General features: G+C 38.4%; 3 protein-coding genes across 3 annotated transcripts in view; 1 reads left to right on the top strand and 2 right to left on the bottom strand.

The window, feature by feature from the left end:
* Positions 1–12,641, bottom strand: part of LOC134790964 (stathmin-4) — a 62,340-nt gene extending 49,699 nt beyond the window's left edge. Inside the window, exon 1 of the mRNA XM_063761991.1 lies at positions 12,405–12,641. Coding sequence (XP_063618061.1) covers positions 12,405–12,423 — 19 coding nt within the window. The 5' untranslated portion in view covers positions 12,424–12,641. The remainder of the gene's footprint in view (positions 1–12,404) is intronic.
* Positions 1,675–2,721, top strand: LOC134790355 (uncharacterized). The gene has a single exon (XM_063761123.1). It carries the CDS (start codon positions 1,852–1,854, stop codon positions 2,719–2,721), a length of 870 nt encoding a protein of 289 aa, XP_063617193.1. The 5' UTR covers positions 1,675–1,851.
* Positions 12,642–13,504: 863 nt separating the features above from the next.
* Positions 13,505–20,563, bottom strand: LOC134790877 (type II inositol 1,4,5-trisphosphate 5-phosphatase). The gene has a single exon (XM_063761862.1). The coding sequence runs from the start codon at positions 20,411–20,413 to the stop codon at positions 17,849–17,851; it is 2,565 nt and encodes an 854-aa protein (XP_063617932.1). The 5' UTR covers positions 20,414–20,563; the 3' UTR covers positions 13,505–17,848.
* Between the last annotated feature and the right edge of the window lie 1,985 nt (positions 20,564–22,548).

Raw genomic sequence — 22,548 nt, 5'->3', positions numbered from 1 at the left:
TCACTTAAACCATTGCTGCTGCGTCCCTAAAATTACCTAAACGCATTTTTGTTCTTAAATCCGACTCGCGCTTGACTGTAGATTTCTAATAGGTTTTCCTGTCATCTTTCGGTAAAGAACTATTTTGTGTATTTTTTTCAAAATTTTAGACCCAGCAGTTTCGGAGATAGAGGGGGGGGAGTGGTAATTTTTTGTCTATTTTCTTGAATAACTTCTAAACTGTTTATCCTAAATTTATAAATAAAATATGTTTGAGATTCTCACAATGAGCCCTTTCGTTTGATATATAACACGATATAGTTTGCTAAACTTTGTTTTTTAACTTTCTTATTTACCCCCCAAAAGTAGCCCCTATGTTTAAAATTAATTTGTTGACGTTACATGTCCGTCTTTGGGTCACAGACTTACATGTGTGTACCAAATTTCAACTTAATTGGTCCAGTAGTTTCAGAGCAAATGGGCTGTGACAGACGGACGGACAGACAGACGCACGAGTGATCCTATAAGGGTTCCGTTTTTTCCTTTTGAGGTACGGAACCCTAAAAAGAGGGTATAAGCTCAGTCTCTAGCGTAAAAATACTTCACGATGTATTCTGGTCAGACCATTTCCCAGTAGAAATAACTTGTAACATTAGTGTACTCAGGCCGCGGTCCGCTGTTACAAATAATTCACCAAACAAAATAATTTGGGGCGATAGGCAGCCATCTCAAATAGAAACATACAGTTTATTATGTAACATGAAGTTGAAAAATATTGATTTTCCTGCTGAGCTGGCAGGCTGTTGTGATAAGTTGTGCAATGACACTGGCCATAAATTAATCTTAGACTGTATGTATAAGGATATTATTTGCAAGTTATGTGAATCAGCGGAGTTAAGTTGTAATTTACCTGACAATAATACCAAAAAGAAATCTAAACGCGTTGTGGGTTGGAATAAGTATGTGAAGGAAGTGCATGGACAGGCTCGGCTCAGTTTCCAGGAGTGGGCATTGCATGGTAAGCTATCTCAAGGCCCTCTCTATGACAAGATGGTGGAGACCAGGAGGAACTTTAAACTAAAGTTGAAATGGTGCCAAAACCATCAGGAGCAAATTAAGATGGATATGCTGTCAACTCACCATGTTAACAAGAGTTTTGGTAAGTTCTGGAAATGTACTAAAAAACTTACCCCTGAGCCGGGTCGGGCAGCGAATATTGATGGTCTAAACGAACCGAGTGTAATTGCTAATCATTTCAAAAATGTTTTCAGAATCGAACCCCCACAGCGCTGCGCGAAGGGGCGGGTGCTCGATGCAAGTAGTCGTGATCGACAACCGATAACCAGTTTTACAGCCAAAGAAATAAAAGCAGTATTAAAAAGCATGGTTAGAGGGAAGTCACCTGGTCACGACGGTCTGAGTATCGAGCACCTGCAACACGCGGGACCTCACCTGCCGAGAGTACTGGCTATGTTTTTCACACTTTGCATGAGGCACTCTTACTTACCTAATGACTTGACGAAAACAATAGTCGTTCCTCTCGTGAAAAACAAAACCGGTGACATAGCCGATAGTTCCAACTATAGGCCCATCTCGTTAGCGACCATAGTAGCTAAGGTACTGGAGAGTTTGCTTGATAGAATACTTACGAAGCATTTCAAGTTGCACGACGCACAATTTGGCTTCAAAACTGGCTTGTCCACGGAGTCCGCGGTGTTGTGTCTCAAGCAAACTGTACAGTACTACACTGATAGGAAGACACCAGTGTATGCGTGCTTCCTAGACTTATCAAAAGCTTTCGATTTGGTTGCCTACGACGTTCTGTGGAGCAAGTTAGAGTGCGAGACTGACCTGCCTGGTGATGTTATTGACATGTTTAAGTACTGGTACAATAACCAAACGAACTTCGTCAGGTGGGCGGACTCGCGCTCGGACTTGTATCGGTTGGAATGCGGTGTAAGGCAGGGGGGGCTGACGTCACCAAAATTATTTAATTTATATATGAACACGTTAATCGTTGAGCTCAGCAGAACCAAAATCGGATGTTCTATTGATGGAACATGTGTCAATAATATCAGTTACGCGGACGATATGGTGCTGCTGAGTCCATCGATTGGCGCTCTCAGGAAGCTAATCAGTGTGTGCGAGGACTACGCGGGGGCCCATGGACTCAGGTACAACTCGAAAAAGAGCGAGTTGCTAGTGTTTAATCCGCGCGGTAGCAAAGTTGACACAGTGCCGCCCGCTACACTAGGCGGAACGCAACTAACGCGAGTGTCAAAATTCAAATACCTGGGTCACTGGGTCACTGACGATCTTTCGGACAACATTGACGTGGAAAGGGAGCGTCGGGCATTGGCGGTCCGGAGCAACATGTTGGCGCGCAGGTTTGCGAGGTGTACTACAGAAGTAAAAACGACGCTCTTTAGAGCTTTCTGTCAGTCATTCTATACCTGTAGCCTGTGGGTCAACTATACGCAGCGGACCATCAATGCCCTCCGAGTTCAATATAATAATGCGTTCAGGATGCTGTTGGGATTGCCGCGCTACTGTAGTGCGTCAGCCATGTTCGCAGAGGCGCGCACGGATGGTTTTCACGCCATTATGCGTAAACGGGTCGCCTCGATGGCACGCAGGGCGCGGTCCAGCTCCAATAGCATCCTCAACGCATTAGCAAACCGTTTAGACTGTCCACTCACTAAAGTGCTTATCGCCCTACATGTCAGGCCCCGGATTGTATAGCATAGTTTAGTTTAATTTAATAATTTATACTATTTATTAAAATTTCAAAATTATCTATCTGGACATGCTTATATTATATTAACCTTGGCATACCGACTTTAAATTTATATTTGTTTTTATTTTAATTTTTATTTAATTTGTAATGTCTAAATGTGAATTTTGAATTTTTGAATTTTAATAATTTAATTTTATTATGACTTAAGTGTTAAGTTAATTTAATTTAATGAATTTGTGATTTATTATTTATTTTTAATTCTTTTTGTAATTTTTATGTATATGGACTGTTTGTCTAAAATAAACGTTACATTACATTACATAAGATTGTGTACAGTATTTTGGACACCGCCAAATTAAAGGTTAAACGCAACAAAGAAAAAGTTCGTAGTCATATTTTCTGTTTTTATATTCTCCTCCTAATCTTAGCGTTTTCTTAGTTACACCCTAGGAGCGCGAGATCCGATTTGGCAACCTAATCCAAGTATTGGCGCAGGCATTAGTTTTTACGAAAATACTGTCATCTGTCCTTCCAACCCGGAGGGGAAACTAGGCCATATTGGGATTAATCTGAAACTGCCTTGGGACATGTGTCGGCTATTGCTCCCTAATACACCTGCGTGGCATAATTAACATCCTTTAGAAGCAAGTGTGATGTAAAAGAACATATAAAATTATATATGTTAGACGCTGTTTTAGCAAATAGTGGAAAGTGACGTATAATGCGGGAGATTTGATTAAACTTGCATGTAAGTACACATAGATATTCAGTTGCAGAACTATGTATTTCTATTCATTTGCTGACTACCGACTATTACCTTCTTCTAAAACTTAAAACTCTTCTCTCAGGACCCTTTTATTACAAATATGTATAAAAAAACTTATCGTACGAAAAAACGAAAAGGGCCGACAATGCGTTTAACCCTTTACCAGGCTGACATTTCAAAAATGACAATCGATTGTCAGTCTTACTCGTCGAAAATAGAACACATGTTTGAAGTGCCGTATGTGGGAAATATATATCCCTTACCCTGGTAAAGAGTTAAACACTACGGCGGAAATAATCAAGCTAAAACGAACAAATGAAAGATAGCAACCATGTAGGGACATCTGGTGACAGTAAACGAGTTCAAGCCACTCGGTAAAAATAGCTTCGTATTGTTACAAGGACTTAAAGACGAGAAAACAACGCATAAGCATATCATTCACACAGCTTACCGAGGACATACAGCAAGTGCCCCAACTTAAGTACCCACCACCATAATAGCTATAGCTGTAGGAGGGTATAGAAAATAAAGTGTCCGCCAGAAGTTTTGATTTCGGCATAAAAATTATGATTCGCTGGAAGGGCCGGTTTCGGTCAAAAACTGCCGAACCTTTCGGCTGTGCTGAGAGTTGAGACTGCGTTTTCGGTAAAGTCCGACCGAAGTTATGGTTTAGGCAAGTTTCGACATAAAATCAAATTTCGGTTTCGGTCAAAACTAAAACCTAACCTTCGGTTTCAGTTTTGTCACCGTAATAGAAAAGTGGCATGATGATGACAGGGTCGAGTATAGAAAACGAGGGGAGGCCTTTGCCCAGCAGTGGGACACCAAAGAAGGCTAATAAAAAAATATATAGAAAAGTGTGGACACTTACATAGAGCACCAACGTAGTCGTCTCCTAACGTAAAAAGTGACAGTCGTCATCAATACAAAGAGTATTAAATCACTACGTTTTACATCAATAGTTATAGTAGTAACGGGTCAAAGGACAGTCGCCATCAGATATATCGGAGCGGCCGAGATGCTCAAAAATATCTGAACACACAGCCTAACAACTTGACCATTACATAGGGGCGAGTTGCTTCTATGCGTTACTATTGAGATACATAGTACATAGGTGACATGTATAATGGTTTGCTAGTGTGTTTGTTATGTAAGCGACAACAACAGGCGGTCTGAGGGCGCGTAGGGCTTTACGGAACGTGGTCCTGCGCCAGACAACCTTGAAAGAGAAATCGATGGAGGACTCCATGGCTCGCTAGTGAGGCTGTGACGCAACAGGGCACAGGAAGAACGCGCGATGTTTGTACGTATACCTACTCATAGGCAAACCCCGTTATAATTGAAAACTGAAAAGGGCTCGAGTCCCTTACAGTTGCACTTAAAAAATATTCAATAAAGGCTCGACTTAAGACTCAAAAGTTTATTTAGCGCAGAGTCGAGTTATTCAAATTTAGACTCGAAAGACTCTAGTTTCTACCATACCAACACTAATCGGTGAACATACCGAACATAAGAATGGAGAACTTCTACCTTTTTTTGAAGTCTGTTAAATAAATGGGTACGGGTACACCTATTGGATGTTGTCTCTCGGATGAGTAAGGTAGGTATAGAGAGAACATCGTAAAGTGCGGATGAGTCAACGCGACGGTTGCACCGACCTTGCCTCCAACGGCTCAATTTAAGAGCGCTATTACATTTCGGCTTTGAGCGAGTTTAGGTATTTTACGCGCTGCGGCAGGCCGTGCGAGCTCAGTACGCCGATCCCTTCTACCACACTCGCACTACAATGATGGATTAAACATTCTTGATCCTTCGCGAAGCATATTGAAATCAACCATAACAACACTAACTGTACTTAACTTTTAAAGTTCTAAAACTGTTATTTGGTAAGTACGAAAATACTAAATGCAGTGCAAATGTACATAGGGGCTGTTCATAAATTACGTCATCTATTTTTGACGATTTTTGACACCCCCCCCCCCCCCCCTCCACCCCTCAAATCATCCAAAAATCAAGCTTCGGATGAATCTGTTTCCTCCTATGTCATGTTACCATCATCCGATGTCCAGACCCCTCCCCCCCCACTCCTCCCATTTGAAACGACGTAATTTATGAATAGCCCCATACTCGTACTTATGAAGGTATATTACTCGAAAGAAATTATAGGTACCTACTCGCTTATTTACATGTTTCGTCATTGCATTTGGTACCTATAGGTTGTAAAGTTTGTATCAACGAGGGTTTAAAAACGAACTGGTACTGAGGATCTGATGATGATTAAGGTGGTCACGGATACCAATCAACCATGTAGTAACATGATTAGGCTCGTTTGATTCGTCTCAACAAGATCTTTGACACTGAAGATACATAGGGTCTGATGATGGAGCTGGAAGGTGGCCACGGGTACCAGTCTATCATGTAACTAAACAACTTCGTGTTTGGGCTCGTTTGATTCGTCTCAACAAGATCTTTGACACAAGACAGTACTCAGGGTCTGATGATGGAGCTGGAAGGTACCATTACCAATCAACCATGCAACTAAACCACATCGTGTTTAGGATAGTTTGATTCGTCTCAACAATATCTTTGACACTAGGTGATACTCAGAGTCTGATGATGGAGCTGGAAGGTGGTCACCGGTACCAATCAACCATGCAACTAAACCACTTCGTGTTTAGGCTCGTTTTATTCGTTTCAACAAGATCTTTGACACAAGATAGTACTCAGGGTCTGATGTTGGAGCCGGAAGGTGGTCACCGGTACCAATCAACCATGCAACTAAACCATTTCGTGTTTAGGCACGTTTTATTTATCTCAACAAGATCTTTGACACAAGGTAGTACTCAGGGTCTGATGATGGAGCGCGAAGGTGGCGACGGGTACCTGTCTATCATCATCAGCTCCATCATCAGACCCTGAGTAGTATCTTGTGTCAAACATCTTATTGCGACGAATCAAACGAGCCCAAACACGAAGTGGTTCAGTTACATGGTAGACTGGTACCCGTGGCCACAGTCCAGCTCCATCATCAGACCCTGAGTACTAACTTGTGTCAAAGATCTTGTTGCGACGAATCGAACGAAGCCAAACACGAAGTGGTTTAGTTGCATGGTTGATTGGTACCGGTGACCACCTTCCGGATCCATCATCAGACCCTCAGTACTACCTTGTGTCAAAGATCTTGTTGCGACAAATCAAACGAGCCCAAACACGAAGTGGTTCAGTTACATGGAAGACTGGTACCCGTGGCCACAGTCCAGCTCCATCATCAGACCCTGAGTACTAACTTGTGTCAAAGATCTTGTTGCGACGAATCGAACGAAGCCAAACACGAAGTGGTTTAGTTGCATGGTTGATTGGTACCGGTCACCACCTTCCGGATCCATCATCAGACCCTCAGTACTACCTTGTGTCAAAGATCTTGTTGCGACAAATCAAACGAGCCCAAACACGAAGTGGTTCAGTTACATGGTAGACTGGTACCCGTGGCCACCTTCCAGCTCCATCATCAGATCCTGAGTACTATCTTTTGTCCAAGGTCTTGTTGAGACGAATCAAACGAGCCTAAACACGAAGTGGTTTAGTTGCATGGTTAATTGGTACCGGTGACCACCTTCCGGCTCCAACATCAGACCCTGAGTACTATCTTGTGTCAAAGATCTTATAGAAACGAATAAAACGAGCCTAAACACGGAAGTGGTTTAGTGGCATGGTTGATTGGTACCGGTGACCACCTGCCGGCTCCATCATCAGACCCTGAGTACTATCTTGTGTCAAAGATCTTGTTGAGACGAATCAAACGAGCCTAAACACGAAGTGGTTTAGTTACATGGTTCATTTAGACATGTGCGCCGCGCCGCCGCGCCGCCGCCGCCGACGATTTTTCCACGCCGCCGCCGCCGATAAATTTGACCGGCGTATAATCGGCGTGGGAAATTTTGATACCTAACGTATCTTATTGCATTTTGCGTAGTGAGTAGATAGTATCAGACATATAATTTGAAGATCCTTATGCTTTTTCGCTTATTATTTGCCAGTGAACCAAATTAGCATCATTTTTGTCGTTGCGGTGTTAGCTGTGATAACGATTTAGCGTTAATTTAAACAAGATCTAGTTTCTGGATCACAGGTTATTATTTAATATTTTATCGCACAGCTTTTTTGTAAAACGCATTTTGTTTTAGTCTCTTGATTGTCAATTTAATCAGTGAACTAAAGTCAAGAAAATTGCAAGTATGCATATCCTAGGACATAAAAATGCTATTTTCTTCTTAGAATCTCCAGCCAGCATTCACTACGATTATAATTGCGTATTTTATGATATCTCGTGTGATGCTGGTGACGCGCATAAGGGTCATCATATGATAGATATGGTTTGATTTATTTATCATATAATATAGGTAGTCATTTTATCGTGATTATCGGCTTCTTTACTTAACAATATATATTTCAATCAAAGTTATAAAAGTCAGGTTAAGCAATTACACTTATAGGAACTTAAATCACCAAGGGTCATCATAAGCTACCAGTAAAGAAAACAAAGTAGACCTTAATATTCCATAAAACTCTTTTATGAAATACAATGTATTATCTCATAAAAAGTTTTTCAAGCGATTTTACGTTAGAGGGCTCGTCTTTCAAATCTTTGAGTAGTCGCTCGCAGTATGTAGGTCTGAAGACACGCGGGTTTTCCCCTGCAAGTGCCATGCGACATGGGACACTTCAAAGACATTCTGTTGAGCGAATCAACCTGGCGTTTACTTTCGAAAACGATGACATCTTTATTCTAACATACATTTCTGATAATTCAGTTCAGACAAATGTAAAGTAGTTCATCATTCTCTCTCTCTCCCTAGCTATCCATCCCACATGGTGGCGGGGTCAGCTTTCCCGCTTAACCTTCTCCACTTCGCCCTGTCCACGACATCGTCCTCGGATAACTTGCACTCACTCATGTCCTTTAGCACTACATCCTTCCATCTTGTTCTGGGTCTGGCCCTAGATCTTCGACCTGGGATGGAAAGTTGTAGCGCCAAATTTCCTACGTAGTCAGAAGGCCTTCATTTTACGTGATCATACCATCGCAGCCTGCTCTCCTGCATTTTATCGGCAATGTCACGCACGCCCAGGCTTCCTCGTACGTATCGTTACGGATTATGTCGAGCCTGGTAACGCCGCACATCCACCTCAGCATCTTCATCTCGGCAACTTGGATGGTATGCACGTGTCTTTGAGTCGTTGCCCACGTCTCGCTGCCATACATAAGAACCGGCCTTATTATACTTTTGTATACCAGACCCTTGAGTTTGACCGGCATTCTCCTGTCACACGTAACACCAGTCACTTCTCGCCATTTTAGCCAAGCAGCGGCTATTCGGTGTTGAATGTTGCATTCCACATTCCCAGAATGGTGCATCATACTACCCAGATACTTGTACTGATCGCACATGGTGACTAGTTGCCCATCGATGGAAATTGGGCTATTGTCGCTTGGATCTGGCTCGTTCAGGGACATGAATTGGGTCTTTGCAACACTCAACACTAAAAAAACACTAAAGTAGTTCATCATTATTTCGTAAAAAATATTTTATAATGATTTATGTGTTTTATTTGTATTCCGCTTACAAAGTCATTATAGGTCTTGCATAGAATGTAGCGTTTTAAAGTACCTATATATGTATATTATTTTTATGTTAATATTTAAACATACCGTTGGTAACCGTCAGGTTAGTAAGAAATGGTTGCTAAATGCCAAGTGACGTGATGGGATATAATTTTCGACAATAATTTAGAAAACACTCATAATATGTTTTAGATAGCCTAGTAAATACTCAGAAAGCTTTAATGTAGAGTTTCTACGGCCACGTTCTCATGCAGTATCAAAAATTATGCCACGCCGATTTCACGCCGATCACGCCGCCGCCGCCGGTCAAAAAATCATCGGACGCCGCCGCCGATGATTTTGCCATCGGCGCACATCTCTAGGTTCATTGGTACCGGTGACCACCTTCCGGCTCCATCATCAGACCCTGAGTATTATCTTGTGCCAAAGATCTTGTTGAGACGAATCAAACGAGCCCAAACACAAAGTGGTTTAGTTGCATGGTTGATTGGTACCGGTGACCACCTTCCGGCTCCATCATCAGACCCTGAGTACTATCTTAAGTCAAAGATCTTGTTGAGACGAATAAAACGAGCCTAAACACGAAGTGGTTTAGTTGCATTGTTGATTGGTACTGGTGACCACCTTCCGGCTCCATCATCAGACCCTGAGTACTATCTTAAGTCAAAGATCTTGTTGAGCCGAATCAAACGAGCCCAAACACAAAGTGGTTTAGTTGCATGGTTGATTGGTACCGGTGACCACCTTCCGGCTCCATCATCAGACCCTGAGTACTATCTTGTGTCAAAGATCTTGTTGAGATGAATAAAACGAGCCTAAACACGAAGTGGTTTAGTTGCATGGTTGATTGGTACCGGTGACCACCTTCCGGCTCCATCATCAGACCCTGAGTACTATCTTGAGTCAAATAAATACATATAGAATGTCAGGTCGTTTCAAATATTTTTAATCCTGTCCGGTAGTTTATTAAACTGTACCATTATAAATTATAATACTATAAAAACAGTGCTAGGATCAAAGTCTTTCGTTGCGGTTTACACGCACACAGTATAGCGTTTTACACGGCGCCCGCCGCACACAATGATAAAAAACCTCGTCGTCGCCGTTGAAAATGTGCGGAGCCGACCGACACACGTCCTGCCTCTACAAGCTCTGCCGCGGCACTGAGCTGGCGCAGCGCGCGTCATCGGTAATATAGAGTAGTTTTCAAAAAATTGCCAAAAAATTATAGTAGAATTTCATAAACACTAATGTATACCAACAGTATAAGCAAACGTTGCAGATTGCTTGAGTATGAAAATGACTTCGATATTAAGTAGATTTTCGTAGGAATTGACACTTGTTTCGGAGAGAAAATCGAGTTCGTTTTACTTTGATTTTCTCTTTCTCAAAGGTATGTAGGAAAAATATAGTTTGATATGCCTAAAGTACAGGGTATTAGTAATACAAAATAGCCAGGTTTAGCAGAGTAAAATTCTCAACATTTCCAAATAAGAGCTCGCCATTCAGTGCTTCACGGGGTTTTTCGGAAACGACCATCAGAAAAAAAATCATTACTAATTTAATAAGTCCTTTTTCTAATATTCACAACGATATTTATAAAGATAAGAAGACGCTTTTACTGGAACAAGTACTCATTGTTTCTAATAATGAGCGCAAAGTCCTGAATTTCGTCGACTAGTATCATCAATTTTGCATTATTTCGACTTTTCTTGTAAGAGCGCTCTTAAATTCGGAACAAAAAGAGAACTTTCTCGACTGGCTCCAACTTGTTTAACGGTCGCTCATGATAAATTTGTCGACTATGTTCATTTTTAATTTTTAGGGTTCCGTGCCCGAAGGGTAAAAACGGGACCCTATTACTAAGACTCCTCTGTCCATCTGTCTGGTTGTCACCACGCTGTATCTCATGAACCGTGATAGCTAGGCAGTTGAAATTTTCACAGATAATGTGTTTCTGTTGCCGCTATAACAACAAATACTAAAAACAGAATAAAATAAATATTTAAGTGGGGCTCCCATACAACAAACGTGATTTTTGCGTAATGTTACAGAACTCTTCGTGTGCGAGTCCGGACTCGCACTTGGTCGTTTTTTTTTAAACGGCCGTGACTTTGTACGCAAGTTTTTTCCAAATTCGGTGTGATATGTTTACTACAAGACCGGTTTTTTTTAAAGTCGATAAATCGTCCAAACTTATTTGTTAATTCATGAGTCTAACGCATTGGCTCCCAAACTAGGCGTAAAAAACAAGTTGGTAGGTGGGTAAACCTTAATAGGTACAAAATGTACTCCTATTTAGTTGTGTTATTATGTAGGTAGAATAGAAATGAATGTATTGAGGGGTAGGATTTGTTAAATTTTTACAAAAATGCAAATCTTAAGGGACTCTTATTACCGTTAGCAACAAGTTCTTAACTCCATAAAAAAAAAAAAATATTTTTATTTTTTCTCTCTTAAAAAAGCTTGTTTTTTTATTTTGCTAACTGTAGGTAGAAAAATAAAAAGATATGTTCAGTTTAATTTTAAGCTCTGTTTTCCTAGGATAGCGGTGCCATCATATAGCGGCTGTCTCCATATAAAATAATACGGCTAAATTTGGATGAGAAGTATTTTATATGGAGAACTGGAGAAGGTCGCTATATGACGGCACCACTATCCTAGGAAACCAGAGCTTTACGGAAGGAGCTACTTTTAAAGGTAAACCATTTTGAGTATAAAGTGAAAAATGAAAAAAAGAGAGTTTTGGCATATCTTCTTTGAAGATGGATATGCATATATTCCTAAATAATGATACCCAAAGACAAAAAATCCTTTAGGGCTCCTTTACCACCTTCTTAAAGTGTGTATATTAACATTAAAAAACAGATATTAAATCCAATCTGATTAGATCTTAAAATTAATGAAACTTGTAAAAATATTTACAAAAATATAAAATGTGTTTATCTCAGTGTTTATCTACATATACCTAGTACCTATTTCAATAATATTAATTAAAGAAACCTAGAACAGTTACAGTTATTGAATAAACAGGCGTACTAAATTGCAGACAAAATAGAAATTCCCATTTAAATTAGTCAACATAGTACATACATTTCAGAAAGAACTCAAAGAACAAAGAAAGTTTTAAAATGTTTGAACTGCTGCCATGAAAACGAATAAAACCACAGTAATAAGTAATAGAATACTGCGAATGAATCGTATATCAATAGTACAAGGTTTTCTAGACTTAAGAACGCAAAAAATCTTCGTCGAAAATAAATATACCATAAGCATATGGGGTAAAACTATGTACTCACATTTGTTTTCCACTTCCATGGCTTTGTCTGGTACAGAACAAAAACAAATATTTATTTGTTTAAGCACGAAGTCGCGTCTACTTGGAGCACACGGCAGATGCTGTCTAAATGTTTATTTATGAACTTCGGTAACTCTTCAACTTCTATCGCACCGTTATAACAGAAACCGAATTTAAAACTGAAGAATGGCAGGATGTGAAGTAAAATTGGTACCGCAATGTTTTCATCAATGAAGTTTTTGGTTGACACAACGGTCGCATCCTGCGTCGTGATTGGCCGAAATCAAATTTGCCGCTATTTTGTTCGAACGAAATCGACCTGTGATCTATGAAGCCGTTCGTTCAGAAACTGTGCAAATATTTTAGATGCACTTAGTATTTCCTGTTTTTTTTTTAAAGAAATCCGTTGCTACTTATAAAAAGCTTGTATATTAATTAGCAAAAGCATTAGTATACATTTATTACAGTTTTATTAACTTCACATATTTCAAAGCTGTACAATGCAAACCATTCTCCCCGGTTACATTTCAGTTGGCAATCTTAGTGCCATCTAGCGAAAGTCGCAAGTATTTATTCACAGTATAAACTTGAGCGCATTTAAATATTTTGAATTAAAAGCAGTGACTGTGCTTACATAATAAATATTTAACAAATTTTCCTTGATTTAAGCCCTTTAAAATGAATGTTGTATAACAATATATTATTAGAGTTTATTCAAACTTGTAGAAAATAACCTTGATTCGTCAAGTAAACGCTAGATGGCACTAAAGCTGCTGAATATCTGCTAAATTCTGCTACATAGGTTTAAACATTTATAAATGAAATAGGTAGGTACATTTATATTTTATTTCATATACTCTGGCAAACCCACTTTGTCTGTAGAGGTGCAAAATGGGTTTGCCATCAGTTTATATTATTTTAAAAACATTTACCATATTCACTGTCCAAATGTCCATGTAATATGACGTAATGTATCAAATCGATTTAGATACGAAAATAGATGTATTGTTTTGTATCCAAATGGAGGTACGGGAAGTATATACTTTAAATTAGTGTAATAAAAAGGTAAATTATAAAGGTTCGAAATAAAACCCACACAAATTTCTAGTTCTAAATAAATAATTTTATATATTAAACAACAGTTTAGCACGATATATTAATAGTATACGTTGTTAAAATAGTACAGTTTATAAGTAACTTGGTGCATTTTACTGATTACATAATTATTTGGCATTCGTATAAATAATGGAAAGTCGGTATACGTTTCAAATTCTATTACATTCAACATTACATAGAAAACTACTTTAAGCTTTAGGCTACTGGCCAGATTTTACATCCTCTGTAATAAACACGTAATGTTTCCACATTAAGTAATTTTAGGTCCGAATCTACTTTTAGAACGTCGCCGTTTAGATATGGCTTCTCTTTTTTTTTATCCCCTTTTAACTACACTAAGGTAAAAAGAAAGTACACCCACAGGCAGTTCCCTTTTTTAATATATTTAAGAGGTAGCCCCGATATTATAGTTGGTCAAGCAGATCTTGTCAGTAGAAAAAGGCGGCAAATTTAAAAATGCAGGCGCGAAGGGATATCGTCGCATACAAAATTTGAATTTCGCGCTTTTTTCTACTGACAAGATTTGCTTGACCATCTATAGTACGGCGAGCTGCATAATTGAATGCTGGACACATTACGAATGAATTCAAAATTTTGCGACCGGGTGTACATGAAAATAAGAGCAACGAAACGTGACGGTTAGTTACACTATTATGCTAATTATTGGATATAGGCATCTGGCAGCTGTTTATCGGTGGTGGATTTCGTTGCTCTCTTATATCATGTAAGTACCATTTTCCGGGGCTAGTTCTCCGTCCATTTGATAAGTACAAATAATAAATCAAGTCTTCTATAGTACATTTCATGGTATGGACAATATTATGATATTACATCAAAATGAATTTAATTTTTGTAATGATATCCACAGTCTAGCTAGACGACGTCTCTTAGCTCTGTGATTATGATGATGATGAATCAATTCCAGAGTTTACGGTAGCACACACATGCATTCAATACTTTTCTGTGGCACTTCAATACTAAATAAGGTCAGATATTCATTCAGAATATGTCAATTTTGCAATAGCCAACTCAAACTGAAAGTATACCTAATGCCTTTATCACCTCCACAACTTTTTTTAGTTTAGGTAAATTAAAAAATCTGATAAATGCTAAATAAGCTCTTAAAGTAATTAACGTATACATAACAACGATATGCGTGGTATTCCATCTGTCTAATCTCATTGCGTCTCATTGTCTCATTAAGCAAAATGTCAGACAAAATACAGATTGGGCAGGTGGAATACCACCCTCAGATACAATACAAACACAATTTTAATAATTTATTGACTACATTAATTTCGTTGTAAGTTCCTATTTGCACGCGGCCGTGGCGCTGCTATCAATGGCCAATGTAAAATTTGTATGGTACAGAGTTAGTTCCAATTTTGGCCACCTGCGAATTATCTACAAGTTTGTAAACCCCGTTTTCTTTACGATTATTCCTATAAATTATTCGAAAATTATCATAAACTTTAATTAAATAATGGATATTAAAAATAATATGTACAAAGACTTCCTAAATAAAAATTCACGCAATGAGAGCTCAGCTAACACAAACTAATAGATAAACAATATTGACCCTTAAACAGGTACCTACAATGCTACTTAAATATGACTATTAAATTAATTTGTCATTGTACTAAATCACTAAACAAATTACGTCAGGTGACAACCAAAACTCACTAATTCCAAAAAAAAAATAAACAAAAATCAACCTTATTACAGTACTAATATGGTTCACTATGGCTATGAAGTTGTGGTGGTAGTTAGTGAATTTTGGTTGTCACCTGACGATTTATCCTATGAATTTACCTTTTCCGGTAGCGCCATCTATTAACAGTGACACAAAATAAAATTCTGTATCGTATAGATAGTACTCCACCACCAATTAAAACAATAAGAAATCATAATATGTACCTATTTGTAACATAATAAATAAAGATGATGAAAATCAGCTATAACTATCGATGCTAAGCTAAATGAGTCCTTAAATAGTTTATTAACAAGATTTATTTTGGAAAAGAGCCCTAAATCAAAGAGTTTATCGTGTCGTCGTGAAGTATGAATTGTGTATCGTGAAGACTGAGAAATATTTAACAACAAAAGTAATTACATTTTTTTAAGTGTCACGGTGTGAAAAAGTTGTAGGTACGTAAAGTTGTAGGTACAAATGTGCATATATTTAAAAAAATATAAATAATTATGTGTAACTACTGGCGCCATCTGTCGATATTCATTTACTAACTTGTCACAGTTTAATTTAATAAGTCTGTCGAGGACCAAGTATGTTTTTTATTATTAGGTTATAGGCCAAGCACACTTCCACTAGGTCTAAATAACCCATAATGTTGCAGACAACTATAGTTGACAATAAACTAAAATGATTTGCGTAAGAGAGACCAGATATTATATATTAAATGCATTACATTTAATTTGTGTAGAGTTAAAGGTGACTCAGCTCAGGTAAGAAAGCACATCAAATTGTATGAAAGCATCTCATAAGAATCAGTCAGATTCATATAATATGTATTCTCATTTCTTTTATTGATTTTATTTTCTTTTCCTTTTGTAAGAATTTGATATGTTTTCTGAAAGAGCTACGTATTTGTATAAAGTTATGTACTCACTGAGTATAATTGCATGAATTCTATAGTAATTTAAATTGTATTTTTCTTAATTACTCGTAATGCATGTTAATTATAAGATGTAATAATGTTTTGAAAAGATGTGTCCCGCCGAGTTTGTTGCCGGTCCCATATTGGGATACCCTCCTCCAATTGAGGGGGGATTTAAATCTTCTCGGGGCAGAGGTGTACGGTTGGAGCCGGTAAAGGTTTATTTGACGTTCATAAGCGCATTGTAATATGCCTACTTGAATAAACAATTTTTTATCTTTTGCATTAATGCATTTTATTTTGTGATACTATAAAAGTACTAATGTATATTTTTTTATGATAAATATTCATATAAAATGCTGGTAATTCTGCATGTTTGTGTGATGTTTATATAATATAAAGACTGTTAATACTGTTTTGATGTTTCTAAGACTCTTAATTAATATGACAATTTTATTACAAAATATTCTTTAACATAATTTTGTGTTATAGGAAATGAAGTGTATAAAAAGTTAAAAACAGTAAAAATGCATTTATGCACTAAGAAGAACCAGATTTTAGTAAATCGCCTAGCGACATCTATAATGTCAACATGTTAAATTTACATCAAAAAGTTTATTACTATTCCTAATTACAAAAATAAATTAATATTCTAAATAATAATGGAAACATGTTGAGTATTTGAATAAATAGAATGAATCACATGGAAAAGAATTTTCCTAATACTAGTTATAATTTAAAATAGAACACTAATTAAATATTCTGTTCTCTTTGAATACTTATATAACCCAAGAGCGCGGTAAAGACGTCACAAATCCAGTTGGTGATATGTGACGTTCCACGACGTAAGGTACCTTATAGTGGTCGGCGCTTACGTTGCGTAGTACCGCATTACATTAGTAAGCGCCAACCGCCATAATGTACCTTTCGTCATGGAACGTCACATATACATTCTGCAGTTATCTCGTCACAAGAATGATACTAGCAAACCACCAGTGGGCTTAGTACAGGATCGCCGCGACAGTATCTCGCGCGCGAGATGGACTAACTGTATTAATCAGAGGGAGGTAGTCTTATCTCTCTTCTCGCTTCTTTTATTCTTGTCGCTGCGCTCCTGTGCTAAGCCTACAGGTTCACATTAGGCCCTAAGAACTCGGTTTAACATTCTTGAGAAAGAGAAATAAATTTTTAATAAAAGTAGTGTTTTTAAATAAGTATCATCATTTCTCTTCTCTGGAAAAATGGCGAATGCGAATTATACTGTTAATGGCTAGTCCCACATTGCAATGTATCAACACAACTAGAGCAATGACATTCAATTCAATCCAATTAATTAATTAATCCCGTATGTACGAGGCCAAATGGGCTGTTAAAATAACAATCATACAAATGCGTTTTAGATACACACCATGAAATTGACAGCGCTAAAGCCGTATAAAGCAATGTCTCATTCGCACACCGGAGCAGCAGCAATAGTCTGTTTGCTAAGACGCTGACTTTAGTGTCCCATATTGCTTTTCTTCATAAATATAAAGAGGCGTGAGTTTTGCTTCGTTTGCGCCAAATAGACAAAAATAATTATGTGCAAAAATACATAAACAAATAAGTATCTTGATAGATACATAGCCGAAAAGGGATTGAGTCGGTATACTGCATAGTGTAACATCCTTATGACAAATTTGGCGCCATATACTCTTCAAGGGAGTCAGAGAAATTATCTAGAAAATATTAAGTCACTGTGGTCATATACCAAGAAATGGTAAACAAATTGGGCCTTCTTCTTGTCAATAATTTGCTTGTTTATCCTCGACTGAGGCTCCTGGGTTTGGTTAGGGTTGTCTCTTAGAAATATCGCCCCAAACAGAGTTGATAGTGTCTTCGAATCAAGACCGTTCTCGGCACTGTGTTGAAGTGCTTCTTGTAAAAACTCACACAAGTATAAGAAGACATTTTTCCTAAATTCAGGTAGTTCTAAAATTATCTGCTTGCATTGTAAATAGTTTGCGGAAGCTCGGAGACTGGCAGCTTGTAGATTGTACGGGATAATGGGATCTGCAGTGCTCTCTAGTAGTAATAATAGCGCTTCTGCTACAGAGTGGATACTGCCCGGAATAGGATCCACCGAACCACTGTCCAGCCAATCCCTGATCTGTAACACCTCACTGTGTAAACCAGGCTGTTCAAACAGGTTTGGTTCTTTTAAGCCATGCAAGTATATGTGGTCAACTAAAAACCAGATCTCTTTCGGTATCGAATATGTTGACTGGTTAGAAACACATTGATCCCTTTTGTTTTCAAGCTCAATCAGTTTACCCAAAGGCACCTCACGAATGGGCATGTTCAGGTTCACAAGAACTTCAATGGAACAACCAAAACAGCTCCTCTGATATGTGCCATTGATTGTAATGAAGATATCTTTCCCGCCATACAAGTGCAACACCAGGATATCATACAATTTATCAGTCCCTGCATTCATTTTGCAAGCTGAAGTCTTATTTATAAGTACTTTAAGTTGAATTTCGCATGCCTCATCTGCACATATGCATTTCTTATATGGCTCCACTATCAGCCAGTCTTTACAGAAGCTTGTCTCATCCAACTTTTTAATGAATTCAAATTCCACAGGCAGCTTTCCTATATTAGTTATAGTGATGGTTCGTACTTGGAGCTCTAGGTATCTGACTGTGTCAAAGTCAATTTCAGTCTGGTCAACTTTTACCTGCGGAATGAGTTCATTTTCGAGTTTGTCAAGTTGTTTAATAACTTCCTCGTACACCTTTTTATATTTATCCTCATTAATAATTTTGATAAAAGAGTTAAATATAGCAGAGACAGGTTTGTGGTCACTGATGTTGAGAGCCGGGTGGCTTCGGTATTCCAGTTGAGTCACATTCTCTCCTCTCCAGAATATTCTGTCGCACCAGGCAGGAGCCCTGTTTTTTTCACTGGAATCCCAGTTATCAGTCCCAGGATCATATTTGTAAGTGGGCTTGAAATTGATAGTACCCTCTGTATATCCCACAAAGACCTGATTGTTTTTGTGTTGTTGTTTCAGTTGATCAAACTCAAGGACGGTGACAAAGTTCCGTTCATCCACCAACTTTTTCACACTTGTTGGATCTAGTTCAGTAATTCGATAGTTTAGATCACCTAACCAGTAGATATGGTCATGATCTTTGATGGCTTTTGCTTGCTGGTTTAGCTGTGAGAACCTCATCCTGTTGCAGATGTCCCTGAAGTCCTGGTTCCTCCTCTCGTATTCTTCAACATGTGCAGCTAAATGGGAGTTCACAAAGCACAAGGAAGTACTGTGCAGATCAAATCTAATAGCGACTCCTCCCTTGTTCCCCATCTTTCCCATGATACCAGTTCCTACTGTGTCACACACAACATTCCTGACATGATGTATATATTTTTCCTTTATAAGGATTATCAACAACATGCCAACAAGTCTCACCTTTTCAACTTTTACATACTTAGCTCTTGGATCAACATAATTTAATACGGCCGCATACCACTCATCTTCCCTGATTGTCTGATCAAAGAGAAATGTTTCTTTAGACAGATCAAGCTCTTGGAAACCCACAGCGTACAGGTCCGGAGGCTCCTTGTCCACACACAGCCATCCCTTCAAGGGAATCACAGGAGCTTTATCATTAACATTCCAAGTTCCACAAAACACAGTAAATTGTTTAGTAAATGTGTAGTCTGCTTCCTTGTCCGACATCCTTCTCTTGATTAAGCTTTCTCGGATGGCAACAGGCGCAGAATTAAGCGTGTGCGCGACGTTACGTCGAGGAACAACCATACTCTCAGCGATAATATCCTCATCATTTTTTCCACTATACTTTTTAAGCCAGACAAACTCTGGCTGCCTAGGCACCTTGTTCACAGCTTCTATCCCTCTAAAGAGATCATCAACGAAGTTATCGACGCGCGGGGTCATTTCGATCTCAAACTTGTACTTATTACTACGAGACTGGAGATTCAGGTACAGTACTGCTTCAGGGTCAGAAGGCTTGTTATCTATTTCGCATTTGAAACTGCTGTCTATGGGTAGTACGACTTCTATAGATAAATCCGTGAAAGATTTAGGTGGGTAGCACGACGTGTACAGGCAGAACACCGCCTTCTCGTCTCCGTACTCGACGATAGCTAATATTCTGTCCTTGTTTACCCATTCCGGCTGCAAGACTTTGGCGTCGCATAAAAATGCTGTAACTCTTTCGCTCGACAGAAACTTCTCTTGCACCACCGCTTTTATGTCGTCGTGATTCATTTTGTCTCATAAACTTAATTAGATTCGCATTAAATATTTATCGTTCTCACATGATTGACGTTCACATACAATTAATTCTCTCAAGCTCAAGTCAATTCGTATTTGACACATGACAGCCGTTTGGTTGCGTTTTGTTATTGCCTTAATTTCATTTATACTCTGTAGGTCCCTTTATCTTCAGGCCTCTATAGACGCTATCGATATAGGGTATCATCGTATCGTCTCCTTGTAAGTATTATATTCTTTGGTATCATCGCACAACACTATCCACAGATTTGTAAAAAAAAAAAAAATTTTGACGTTTGGCTTGACCTTGAGTTTTCATTGAAGGAAATTCTCGGGACGTCATAGTATAGAGGGTGGATTTCAAAATCCTGCGAAAACTTATGGTTCGGTCTTTATAAAAAAAACTAGTAGGTTGTGCGAGTTGCAACTTTTTTATATGTTTTTAAGAACTATTATCTTCATGTTCCTTCAATTACCATCTCCAATAACTTAATAGTTTTTTTGATATAAAATGTTTTATGTGTCTAAAATCATCACCGTCTACCGGAAAAATCTGAACCTTATTGTTTGCAGTGAAAATTATAGCATACCTATCGTACGATTGCGATTTTTCTTTTACTTATATCTTTTCCATGTTGTTGTTTAACACATGGGAAAATATGCAATAATTCCTTCACCGAGAAAGTACTTACATTTAAAAATATTTAAAATTTTGTCACGAATATTCGTCAACACCGTCATGGTAATGTCAATATGAGCTTATCTCCGTGTATGAACAACGAAATACCGCTAAAGGTCCTTGCCCTATTTTTCACTTTAATATAGAATGCCAAAAATGATTTCACTATAAAGTCACATCATTGAATCGTGAGAAATATTACGAACAAATTTGTAAAACGTAGTTTGTCACAACAGAGCATCATCACCGTTATGCTTTGGTTTAAAAAAGTTACAAATGATATATTAGAAATAATTATTGAAATGAATGGCAAACTACATTAAGTTTATTGTGTAGCATAGACATTAACTACTATTATTCGTATTCTAGAAATAAAAACAAGAAACTCTCAAATCGTCAACACCATACCCATCATCACCGGGAAAAAATGACGACCGGTGATGATTTCATGTGTATGGTGATGACGGTTCTCAGAAACTTTTCTAGTTATTTTGCTATAATTCATTATGAAATTAAGCTGTATGTTTGAAAAACGTTCTCTATGTCTTCTAACACTATATAATGTCTACCTTATAAATGTAGAATAAATGTAGAAGAAGATATGACTATTTTTTTCACACTAGAGGATGGTTAGTTTTAAATAACATTTTGACTGAAGTAGGCAAAATTTAGGTCACTTAGAACTTAGAACATACAAATGTTTATTTTTTATTATCTAATAATGTAAATCGTGCAACTTAGAGTCTGTAATTGCATGTTAGTCGTGTTAAAACAAAGTATGCAACAAGCAACATATATTAAGTTTTAAGCGACCATAGGCTACGGTACTGGCTCACTATCGTAATGAAATGAAATGAAATGAAATGAAATTGTTTTATTCCAGAAAACTTCCATAGAATTACAATAAAATTAAATTAAAATTAAACTATTCGACTGTACAATAAAATACCTAAATACAAATTAAAACTTAATATTAACTAGCCCAAGGGGCGTATCGCCCCGACCCTATGGTGACCGGTTTGTGGTAGGTCCTCCAGCGCTCATGAAGCGGGCTACCGTCCCACTCCCTCACTGCGGACAGCAGCGTATTGGCGGATGCATTTATCGCCTTTCTGGCGGCGGCGCTCTTCGCTCTCAGCAGCGCGCCCCAGCCCGGCGCGCGCCCCTTCGCGAACATGGCGCTCGCGCTGCACCAGCGCGGCAGCCGGAACAACGCCCGCCATGCGTTATTATACTGTACGCGCATGTCTCCCACTGCTGCACAGGTGTAATCTGACCACAACTCCACTGTGTAGACACAAGTACAAAAACTTAGGAACAGCTGCCGTTTCACGTCGTCGCTGCATTTGGCGAATCTTCTGGCTAGCATGTTCGCTCGTACTGCAATAGCTCGTCTTTGCCTTTCAATGTCCCTGTGGTCTTTCAAACTAGACAGCAGGATGTGGCCTAG

This window comes from Cydia splendana, chromosome 5, assembly GCF_910591565.1.
Source record: "Cydia splendana chromosome 5, ilCydSple1.2, whole genome shotgun sequence".
Taxonomy (NCBI): Eukaryota; Metazoa; Arthropoda; class Insecta; order Lepidoptera; family Tortricidae; genus Cydia; species Cydia splendana.
The sequence above is the reverse complement of the archived record's forward strand: the minus strand, read 5'-3'. Positions and strand labels throughout refer to the sequence as shown.